At 43.7% G+C, this 11,764-nt stretch overlaps 2 protein-coding genes across 2 annotated transcripts in view; one reads left to right on the plus strand and one right to left on the minus strand.

Annotated features, from left to right (window-relative positions):
• The window catches only part of NCOA1 (nuclear receptor coactivator 1), a 290,014-nt gene extending 283,439 nt beyond the window's left edge, over positions 1–6,575 (minus strand). The window contains exon 1 of the mRNA XM_078349811.1: positions 6,145–6,575. The gene's annotated coding sequence lies outside the window, so the exon portion shown is untranslated. The remainder of the gene's footprint in view (positions 1–6,144) is intronic.
• LOC144579345 (uncharacterized) lies at positions 6,159–11,058 on the plus strand. Its single transcript, XM_078349819.1, has 2 exons — positions 6,159–6,400; positions 7,999–11,058. Exons 1-2 carry the CDS (start codon positions 6,165–6,167, stop codon positions 8,078–8,080), a joined length of 318 nt encoding a protein of 105 aa, XP_078205945.1. The 5' UTR covers positions 6,159–6,164; the 3' UTR covers positions 8,081–11,058.
• The last annotated feature ends 706 nt before the right edge of the window (positions 11,059–11,764 follow it).

An 11,764-nucleotide genomic window follows, 5' to 3' on the forward strand; every position in this document is an offset into this window, starting at 1 on the left:
TGCTCTCTACCACCTCTCTCCATTAAAATCCACCAATGTCTTGCTACTACACCTAGATGATCTGCTTCCCTCTCCCACTTCAGCTGATGCCACACTCCTTACACTTTCCCCTGCATTACTCCCTGAATAGCCTCAAGCTTTTCTGTCTTTTCATCTTTGCTATTTAATCTTCCTGAATATATTGGTCTCCTTGCCCCTATTCTTAAAGAAATCATCCCCTGCCTTCAACGCTTTTGTCTACCACCAAGCCCTCCCTAAAACTTGGCCTGATCTTTCTCAAATGAAAACACAATAATTATTCCCTCTCCCTGAATTCTCAAAGTACTGTTTCAGGACCTGTCTCATAGCACTCATTACATTCAATTAGTATTATAATATTTGTATGTCTGTCTTATCACCTCTCTCAGGTCAAAATCTCCTTAAGAACAGGATCTATATATTATCAGTTAATTTCTCAATAACCACTATCTTTTTACAGCACAGCACCTTGAACAAAGTATGTACTCACATAACTATGTCTTGAACGGATGAGTAGCTACTTAGAAATTCAATTACAGACTACCTGTACCATTTAGAATGGAGAGGAAGATATCAAACATTGCAGAACAAATAACTTTTTGTTTCCTCCAAACAAATTCACCAAAGTAAAGCCAGTATTACACATACAGATACTTTCAAAACTCAAGGACATTTCATCCTTCAACTATCTGGTCAAACATGATGTGATCTCCTTATATATATACATATATTCACAATAGAATATCTTCTGTTAAATAATCAAATCTATGCTTGATAATAAAACTATGTAAATATTTTAGCCATACAGGCAAACTGAAATTTTAAGATAAAATCAGCCATTCAAATTACAAGTGGAAACACAGAGAATGACCAAGCAATTTTTCCAAAAAACAAAAACAGAGCGTACTAAGCTTTAGCTATCTAAATACTAATAAAATTTCAGGGGCAAGATTTTATGCTAAAAATCCAAAACCAACTAAAGATACGCTTACCTGGATAGAAGCACCAAAGAATCAACATTACTAGAACAAAGGGGAGACCAGAAACAGCACAAGAATCTTAAAGTGACATTTTCATTAACTGGTATATATGGCTCATGGGTCAACAGAAAGGAACAAGACTGCAGGAGTCTCCATAATACATGTACTCAAGAGAAAGAAAGTCCAGAAGAAAAAAAAAGTATAATGTGGAAGAGTGATGAACATTCCTGAAGAAAAGTCAATTTAAAGGTATGAATAGGATTTCCACTCAGTAGGCTTGAACTCAAATGTCATCCCTAACAAGCTGTGCAATCTTACACTAGCCACTTAATTTCCCTGATCCTTGTTTCCTCACTTATAAAATGTAATATGTATAGCTAGTACAGTATCTGGCTTAGAGACAACATTCAATAAATATTTGCTAACTATGAATGAGGGCCTTACAAGAAAAGCAGACATTTTTCTAGAGGTACTTTTGTAGTTTTTGAGAGAATTATCTTAATTAATTCCTGATTATTACCTTTTTACAATATTTGAGAGTCAAATTTTGGTCAAAAAATAAAAATGTTCCTTTCCTACTAGTTTACACATTACTCAAAAGCTTACCAAAATTCTTGTAATTTAAAATCTCTTTGTAATATTGTAACTTTCAATACAAAAAGTAACTCTCATAAAGAAACCCCATTCCCAAATACATCTGCCTGGACTCAGGTCTTCTCAGCTATAATATTGTTGTAAATATTAACATTTAGGAAACTGTCCTAAATGATCATTTAAGTTTCTTTTACTCTAAATGTTGTGGTTCATGGCATATCAAGCATCCACTCTGTTTAGGAAAACCGATCAGCATACACTAAAAAGATAATCTCTCTCAAAAGAAGGAGAAAGAGAAAGAGAAAGAGAAGTTTATTATAGAGAACAGAGTAACTAATGCTAAGAGAGTGATTAAAAATCAAGCTTTCTTGAAAAAATAGCAGCTTTGATGCTGTTTTTGAAGGTCACGAGAAGATAAAGGAAATCCAATTTAAATAAAGAAAATAGAACACATAAAAGCCAAGATGCAAGATATCTATGGTCATCATAATATTTTCTTCATTTGTATCATACTTTACAGTCTGTAAAGCATTTCTGCATATGCCATCTACAGCAAATTTTCTGGAATGGGAAATGAAAGAGCCAGTTTAAATGATTTATATTTGATAAATTTGTCCAAAGAAAGTCTCCTCTGAAAACAATAACATAAAATTTTAGAAGGGCATTTCTTCAGCATTTATGTGTATGATAAATTAGAGAGGCAAATTAATGCAAGCAAACAGCCATAAACCTACAAATAATAGAATTTTAAAACAAGAAGAAATGTGAAATTAGACCAATATGCTCATTTAATGATAAAGAAACTTAGGCCTGCAAAGTCAATGTGACTCCCATTACTCCCTGTGCAAATCACAGGAGGACCAGATTGTAGAACCAGAAATAAAGGAAAAACTTTGAGAAATTACAAAGAAATGAAAGAGAATTTTGTAATGAATTCACTAATGAAACACCCATTGTTACCTAGCATTAATGTCTACGTGCCAATCATATGCTAAACATATTTAATAATTTAACAATTACAATATGAGGACACGCATGTTACTTCAATTTTAAATATAAAAACTGAAGTTTAGTGTGGTTAAATAGTTCAAGACTACATCAACTAAGTATCTGGAAGAGTCGGGACACCTCTGTCCAACTGAAGTCAGAGCTCCATTTCTAAAAGAAGCTTTAAAATTGCCTCACAATTATAAGCTGAAAGGGCAAAAATGAAGCATCACTCTGGAAAAACTGGATAACCCAGTGCAATTAGAAGTCTGGTCCTGATAATGGGTGCATTTGGCTTCTGTGCTTGCACCTATTTTTATGAGTCTGGCCTGTCTGTGCCTAATGGTCAGGTCAGTGCTATTCAGTAAAACCAAACATCCCTGCCCTCCACACACGAAAACATACTCCCAGGAAGCAGTAAGAACAAACTATATCTAAGATGAGGGTAATGACTGAACTCCTTGAGTGACTAGAGCTTCTATTTTGGCATAAGCTACTTATCTTTTAAATGTGATAACCATATTAAGCTTTTCTAAAAGCCTATCACTCCAAGGAGCCTCAAAAATTCTGTGTTGCAGATGAGGTTACCAGAAGTGTGGATACAACTCACTTCACTTGAACTTACGGAATTGGACTTATATGTTGATATCAGTGTTTTATAATAATTTCCCTTATTCAGCCATGTATCCTGCAGATATATGTAATAATCATTTCTATACTCTACATTAATCCAAATACTATGTCCACAAACCATTTTCCAGAACTAAGCTACAAAACAAAATCCACATCTCCTTATGAAATTAAGCATGGTATCTAGTTGCCACTAGGCCATTTTATGACCTCTGACACCAGATGTTGAAAGGCACAATGTCTAACTAAAATAGAAAGAAAAGGGAAGTTTTTAAATGAGTAGACCTCACCTTCAATGTTTAGAACAGAGGCCTGTCCTTAGCTGCCAATCACCAACAGCTAAACTACTGGTTAATCTCGGAAAGAAGCAATTTTAAAAAGCCCTTTCTTACAGTCTCATCTTCCCAAATGAATAGGAAAGTTATATAAGATAGGGAGAAATGTATTTGGTTCTGCAGCCCAGATCAAATACAGTGTTCTGACATCCAACTCCTGAAACACATGGATTTCACCTGATCCCACACCCACCACAGCATCCAGCATGTGCAAGTAATGCAAAATGGAACCCTCCAAAACATTTTTGGACCTCTGCCAGGACAGCAGCTGATGGTCCTCGGAGAATCTGTTATAATCATATTTAGAAGGCAAAAACCACTGCCAAAACAATCATGAGAATCCCGGGGCTCTCCTATGCTCCATGACTTAGATTCTACTCTGTATTATGAGCTTGTATTGACCTCCCACACATGTCCTAAAATGAAAACTATGTTAAGCCACATGGCTTAAGGCCACCCAACTCCATAATATATGCAACATAACATTCAAACAATGTGGGGTTCTTGGGAGATGCAGCAAAAGAGACAAACTAAAGTATGAAACAGGTAGTAACTAAGAGAATGTCTATGAAATTGATGACAACCACGCAGGGAGAACTAAAACGTCCTTGAAAAACAATTATAAATCAGTCTAGTATACAGTCCAATAGGGAAAAGAATTTCAAGAAATGCTCAATACCCTCTCTCTGCCACTCCACCTTTCAGCACCTCTATACCACCCTCATCACTTACTCAACATTTAGTCCTAGTGAAGACTGCTCACTGGATTAGCAGGATCAAGAGGACATGCAGAGAACATTCCATTCTGAGAACATCTTTAAATTATTTAGGCTTGTTTACCACCCTTCTCTATAGAGTAAAAGCATGAAATGTCGCCAGCACTTTCACAATATACACCAGTTAGCACCATAGCAACCCAATCTGCCCACCAAAAGATTAACACATACACAGAAAACAGGAAATTCAACAAAAATTAAAGTTTGACCTTAGACTCCCTCAACAGTTAAATGTCTGAAGTAGTAGCAGTGTCTTTACATCACACCCACTTCATGTTACCCTTACAGCTTCCTGGCATAAGCAAGATCTTGGGATTATACAAACTGCTGCTTCTGTTTCCAGCCCAGATTTCTAGAAATGAAACCCTGGAATTGAGGGAGAAACAAAAACAAATGTTGGCAGAAAGAGGGAGGAAAAAGCATTGTCTATATAATCCCAGTTTAAGTGAAACAATCACCATTAGTTCCATGAAGCACTTTTTTCCCCCAATAAAACCGCTTACCCAAAAACGTAGATCTAAAATACTCCCTTGGTTTAAACCACACAAAAAAGGCGATTTAATACGCACAATCCTAAAGATTTTCTAAGAGAAATAAGGAAGAGATCAACTATAAGCTATATAAAATCACATTTAGCACCTTATAAAGCAAACTTCAATGTTGTTAAATAAATAACCAGTGGAAAATAGCTACAAAAATCAAACTAAACACCTGTTCTTCTAATCAGCAGTCCTCTATTTTCTCTCTAACCCATATATTCCCAACTCAGACCCTCTCTGTGACCCACTGTTCCCAAAGCATTGAGTCTGAAGAAACAGAAAACATTTCAGACATTCGTTCACAAAACCAAATTAGACCTTCCCACAAAGTACAGGAGATAAAACAGAAACACTTCCATTTTATCTAATTTATGGCAAATAGTTCAAGGAATGCCTATTTGTTAAGCTGAATCAAACCCCACTGCTACCTTTAACCCAAAACTATTTCTAGTTCAAGAGCCAAGAGACCCAAGCAAATACTTTCTTTTCACATTATTCTCAACATGAAGAAATCTGGCCCCTTCCTACTACATCATAGCTTCTGTGGAACAAGCTGAGGCCCCTCTGGTCAACTTTTGTTGTTATTGTTGTTGTCGTTTTGTTTGCTTTTTTTTTTTTTTTTTTTTTTTTTTGAGACTAACCTCCAACCAATTCCAGAAGAGGAGACAAACCTCAAACAAATTTAACCCTGAGATCCATCCCTCAACTGTACCATATAATCCACGCTTCACAGCAGTAATGTTTTAAACAGACACTTGATTTCTTAATCACTGAAATGTAAGCACCAGCCCTCACAAATCATCGCCGCAGAGATTTCTCTTGGCATCCACAGAGGGTGCTGGGACTGCAATTCACTCAAGAACCCTGCACTCACCAACATCACACACGACATTAAAAATTCACCATCTCCGAAGAAAAAATGTCACCTTCTTCACAAGGACACCTGCCTGTTCAACACCTCTATAAGAAACGAGGAGGGCCAAGCGTGAGAGGCTAACAGATCCTCCAGCTTAAAGTTTTCCTTCCTACGAAACTCTCCGGCCACAACACCGTGGCCTGTCCTTGTCACACACACAGGCTGTATTGTCAACCCCTCCGTCTCCCTCTAACGTCGTCAGACTGGGCAGTGTCTACTCATGGGGGTGATTCCTTTTAAATAAAATAAATAAGCAGCCACCACAGCTGGGTAGTAAGGAATGGAGACCCTGGTGTCCGATCCTCCAGGTCTTTTCCTACAGACAAGAGAGTGGCCCGAATTCTGTCACTGCCCACTAACCAACCCCACCTCCCAATCGCCTCGTCAACATGTTTGCTTCCTTTTCTCGGCGCTTTCGACTGAATCCCGGGAAGGGGACCAAACCCCGGCCGCGACAGGAACATGTCCAGTATCCATCCCCTGTCTACCTCCGAAACCCCTTCCCGGGAGTAGGGGCGAGCAAGCGCGCCGGGGTCAAACACCAGCGCCGTCGAGGGCTGCGCCGACCGAAACGGACGCCGCGGTCGCCCCCATTTCGCGGTCCGGGCCGGCGAGACTCCGAGAGGTGAGCAAGCTGGCCAAGGTCACGGCGTCGCCGGGGCCGAGGGGCGCCGGCGCCGACTTCCGGCTCCCCCTTTCCCCGGCGGCCCCGGGCGCCCGCTCCCCACGCCGGGCGGGCGACCGCGCAGCTTGCGCCCCCTCCGCGGATGCTCGCCCTCTCCGCGCTAACTAGGGCAACTGGAAAAGAGGCGGAGAGAAGTCGCTGCTGCAGCGATTTCCCTCGGCGGGGAGCAGCCCCCAGCTGGTGCCCGTGACAGCTGAGACCTCCGCCCCCTCCAGCCGCGCCGGGCCGCGAGGGGAACTCGGAGAAGTGGGAGGTGGATGGAGCTGGAGAAAGGAGAGCAGGGGGCGGAGGGGTGCCAGCTGCTCCCCGCCCCCTAGGGCCTCGGCGGCCGCGCGGCTCGTGACAGCTGCACCCACCGGGAGGCTCCGCGCCCGCTGCCCGCCACTCACCTGCCGCCGCCGCCTGTGGGCCGCGCTCACCCGCGCCTCGCTCGTCCGCGACCGTGACGCCGCCGCCGCGGCCTCCGCCGGTCCTCGGGCCCGGCGCCCGGCCCCCGGGGCCCAGGCGGCCGCCGCCGCCGCCGCCGCCGCCGCGGCTCTCCGGCCCCCTCCTCCGGAGCAGGGGTCCCCCAGCAGGGGGGATGCAAAAGGAACCTGGCGCAGGCTCCTCTCGAGGGAGCAGCAGCGAACAGGCGGCCGAGGCGCTCAAGGTCGGAGTGCAGCCGTCGGAGGACAGGGCTCAGCAAATCGCGTCAGACTCTCTCTCGCCCGGCCTGAAGAACAGGCATTTCAGCCGCTCACCGCGGCCGCCATGTTCTCCTCCTCGGCTGCCACCGCCGCCACCGCCCCCCACTCGCGGCCCCGCCCCCCTCGCGCCCCGCCCCGCCCTGCCCCGCCCGCTCCCAGCCGCCCGCCGCGCTTCCCCAGCGGGTCGGGCTGCGGCGACCAGTTGCCCGCGAGCTCCGACGGCGCGCCCGGGGCAGCGCGCCCCCAGCCCGCCGGGCCCGCAGAGCTAGGAGCTGTCCCGCGCCCTCTGCCGGCCGCAGACCCGCCCCAGCCCGCGTCCTAACGAAGTGTGGGAAACGAGGCCCGAACTCTTCCCCGCCCCTCTCAACTCCTCCCCACCCCTGCCCTCCCCTCGGGGCGTTCCTCCCACTGCTGCCGGGAAGCGGCCTCGAACCCCAGGGCACTCGCTGCTAGGCCGCCCGGCTTGACGCCTCCCGCTGTTCTTTATCTTCTGCGAAGGTGGCGGAGTGGCGAGACGCCCCGAGGACCGGGCGGAGTCGGCTCCGGGCCTGTCCCTCCACTCGGGTGTTCTGTTACTTTGAGCGAGACACATCCCGCGGGCCTCGTTTTTTATTCTATAAAATTGGGAGGTGGTTACCTAGACGATTTTGCAGGCTGTTAGACAAGAGAAAAGAAAGATCGTCTGCCCCCTTCGTTTTACAGATGAAAAGATCTGCCTGACACGTTCTGGCTCTGCAATTCCATGAATTATCTAAAACGTCTGTCATTCACAGATCTTTCCCCCTCAAGAGGCCCACACCTTTCTTCTTGTCTCCCTCTTTTTTTTTTTTTTTTTTTTAACTTCTCTAATAGAAGTGCTACTTCCAAAAGTGGAGTGTTCCTTGTCGCCAGAGGAATCGAACAGCGGCTGAACAACCTCTCTGAGCCGGGATAGCCTTATCTGGACCTCATCGGGCATTCCAAAGGCTGGCAATGCAGTATATAATACCTATCTCTCTCCCTGGCTTGTCCTAAGGATGAATGAGTGACTCGCCATGGAATTGCCTCGTGAAGCATACATCTGTCCATGCCTTTCTTGCATTCTTAGCTCATTTAGCGCTGTTACCCTTCCTCAATCCTGTCCTGCTGTTGCTCTCTCCCGGCATTTCCAACTGTTTCTCTTCCTGTGTATTCTTCCCTAAATCAATCTCTGTAAATCCTTAAGCCCTTCCTACCCTTCTCCCAACTGGGGAATCTGACAGCCTTGAAAACACCAACCTCTCTGGCACCTATCTTAGTCAACGGGCAGCTTCTTCCACAGGCAGGTACTACGCTGTATGCTCTCACCATCTTCTTCCTGTCTTGGTCACGCTCACAAAGCAATCGCTAGACCACACCCCCACATGCATTCATATATTCATTCATTTATGTATTAATTCCCCTGATTCTTGTCAAAGACCTACTACTGGGGCCCTAGGTGCATTTCCTGAGCTCTGGCTTAGCAGTACCTCTAGCCACCGGCAGAGTCCCCATCCCCAGTAATAGCGGGAAATACCCAGGCACTCATCAGTTTCGTCCCCTTCTGTAGGGCCTACGTACTTTCCAATATAGTCCAATGCAGACTATGTGAAAGTGCTTTGTTCTGGCCTCTGGTGCCAACAAATGAGCCACTTGTACAAGGTACTCCTGTCTCCACTGGACTCTAGTAACTGCTGAAGGCCAAATCTAGTGGCCACTTCAGTCCTCCTCGTGTGGCCTTTCTACAGCACGTGATGCTGCTAACTCCTGCTTTGTAAAACTCCTCTCCTCCCCTGTCTTCAACGTAAGTCTCTACCTGATTTCTGAACTTCCCTTCGTTTGCACTTTTCTTGGGCTGCTCCTTTTTTACAGGGCCATAAAAAATGTTGGTAAAAACCTCAAGGTTTTCTTTTTTTCCTTCCTCTCCTCTGGCTTCGGTTGACTGTTTATTTCCACGGCTTCAACTGTTAACAACGCCTGCATGTCCTTCTTCCAGTCTCCCCTCTGCAGCCTGGGGTCTTCATTAACTTTAAAACATCCTCAAGACACACAGATTTTGTTGAATGACAAATTATTTAGGCATTATTTACATTGCCATAATCATCCATGTAAGCTAAAGAGAAAGTTCCTTTTCTAGAGTGGTACTGTTTCTTTTTTTTTCGAGACAGAGTTTCACTCTTATTTATATTGCCATAACCATCCATGCATGCTAAAGAGAGAGTTCTTTTCTAGAGTGGTACTGTTTCTTTTCTTTTTTTTTTCCCAAGATGGAGTTTTGCTCTTGTCGCTACAGTGGCGTGATCTTGGCTCACTGCAGCCTCTGCCTGCAGGGTTCAAGCGATTCTCCTGCCTCAGCCTCCTGAGTAGCTGGGATTACAGGCACCTGCCACCATGCCCGCTAATTTTTTGTATTTTTAGTAGAGATGAGGTTTCACTATGTTGGGCAGGCTGGTCTCAAACTCTTGACCTCAGGTAATCAGCCCGCCTCAGCCTCCTAAAGTGCTAGGATTACAGGCATGAGCCACTGCGCCCAGCCGAGTGGTACTGTTTCTCAGGTAATAACCCTTTGACTTTTTTCTCCCTCCTCTACAAGTCATAATCACTTGTCAAAGCAGTTATAACACCCTTTTATGTCTCCAATTAGTAATTTTTTTCTCTGGTCATATTCAGCTTCTCTCAGACTCTATCTGCTTTTACTAAACCGGCCCATTGCCTTAACTCCACCCCAGCAACCCTAAATACAGGGCCAAAACGTTCATTAGATTTACTTTCCGGCCCTACAGGTAGCCTCTCTCAAATCCATTTACTTTAGCTGTTTAAAATTTCTTTACTCCCAAAATACAATGCCAATCAACGAGGAGAACTAACTCCAATTAAATGAAAAAGCTTGGAAGATATTTATAAATGAAAATGTAAGACAACATTTAACTTTTATAGCCCAGATAGAACTGGTTTTAGTCCAAATCCTATTGTCTCCATACATTAATAATAATCCTTTGGTAGACTAGAAACACCCTAGTTCTGTGGCCAAGATCTAGAACACACCTGTTGGATTTTCTCCAAAGCGTGATAGACTTCCAGTTCTATAAAATACATGGCTAGTGTGCATGAAATTGCTCCAGTTACTGAGGCAAGAACTGATTGAACTGACATTCTTTTTTTTTTAAATAGTTTTTGTTTTATAATAGTGATACAGACTCACAAAATATTCCAACAATAAAGAACAATACAAAAAGTTTAAAAATAAACTTTTTCAAGTCAGAGAAAAACAGTAAACATGTTTCCACACATTTCTCTCTATATATTTGCACATATAAATACACTGTCAATTTTACATAAAAATAAAATCACCCCTGTAATCCCAGCACTTTGAGAGGCCGAGGCAGACGGATCACCTGAGGTCAGGAGTTCAAGACCAGCCTGGCCAACATGGTGAGACCCCATCTCTACTAAAAATATAAAAATTAGCCGGGCGTGGTGGTGTGTGTCTGTATTCCCAGCTACTTGGGAGGCTGAGGCAGAAGAATCACTGGAACCCGGGAGGCAGAAGCTGCAGTGAGCCGAGATCGGGCCACTGTACTCCAGCGTGGGCAAGAGTGAGACTCCATCTCAAAAATTAATAAATAAAAATAGGCCAGGCACGATGGCTCACGCCTCTAATCCCATCACTTTGGGAGGCCAATGAGGGCAGTTCACGGGAGGTCGGGAGTTCGAGACCAGCCTGACCAACATGGAGAAACCCTGTATCTACTGCAGCGCATGCCTGTAATCCCAGCTACTCAGAAGGCTGAGTCAGGAGAATTGCTTGAACCTGGGAAGCGGAAATTGCGGTGAGCCGAGAGCGCGCCATTGCACTCCAGCCTGGGCAACAAGAGCGAAACTCCATTTCAAAAAAAACTAAAAATAAAAATAAAACGATAAATGCTCTTCAGTAATCTGGTGCCTTTTACTGTAAAATATATTTTCATCACTAACAGTTGAATACTCTTGCATTGTATATCTCTTTAGCCATTTAACTAATTCCTTACTAAAAATGTTTACATTGTTTCTATTTTTGTGTGTTTATTTTTGTAAATCATGCTGTAATTTTAATGCATGCCTCTGTGCAGTTTATAAATTATTTTCTTAAATTTCTAGAAGATTAGTTGTTGGCTCAAGGGTACATGTTAATTTTTTTACTACATTATTTGCCAAACTGGCCTCCAGAAAAATTGTTTAAATCTGTGGTCCTAGCTATACTGCATGAGCCTGCCACTTGCTCATGCCAGCTCTGGATTTTACCCATTTAACTTTGAATAGTCTTTAATTTCTACATCTGCTTGAAGGATAGATGTTAAGAAGACTAGATTTAGAGTTAGGGAGACCCAGGTTTGAAATGGGTCTGCCACTTACTAGCTATGTGTAAACCTGGCCAAACCACTTCTACATCTCCAAGACTCAGTGTCCCCATCTGTAAAATAGGATGCTAGCACTTGCCTCAAAGAATTGTTGGTAAGATTAAATAAAATAATGTATGTAAAGCACTTGATACAGTGTTTGATTTAGGATTGCCCATAAAAATAAAAATTGGCTCACACAGAGAAGGTAAAAAATCTGCCCAACTGTTCATCAGGCTAGAAAA

The sequence above is a fragment of the Callithrix jacchus genome, chromosome 14 (genome assembly GCF_049354715.1).
Source record: "Callithrix jacchus isolate 240 chromosome 14, calJac240_pri, whole genome shotgun sequence".
NCBI lineage: Eukaryota > Metazoa > Chordata > Mammalia > Primates > Cebidae > Callithrix > Callithrix jacchus.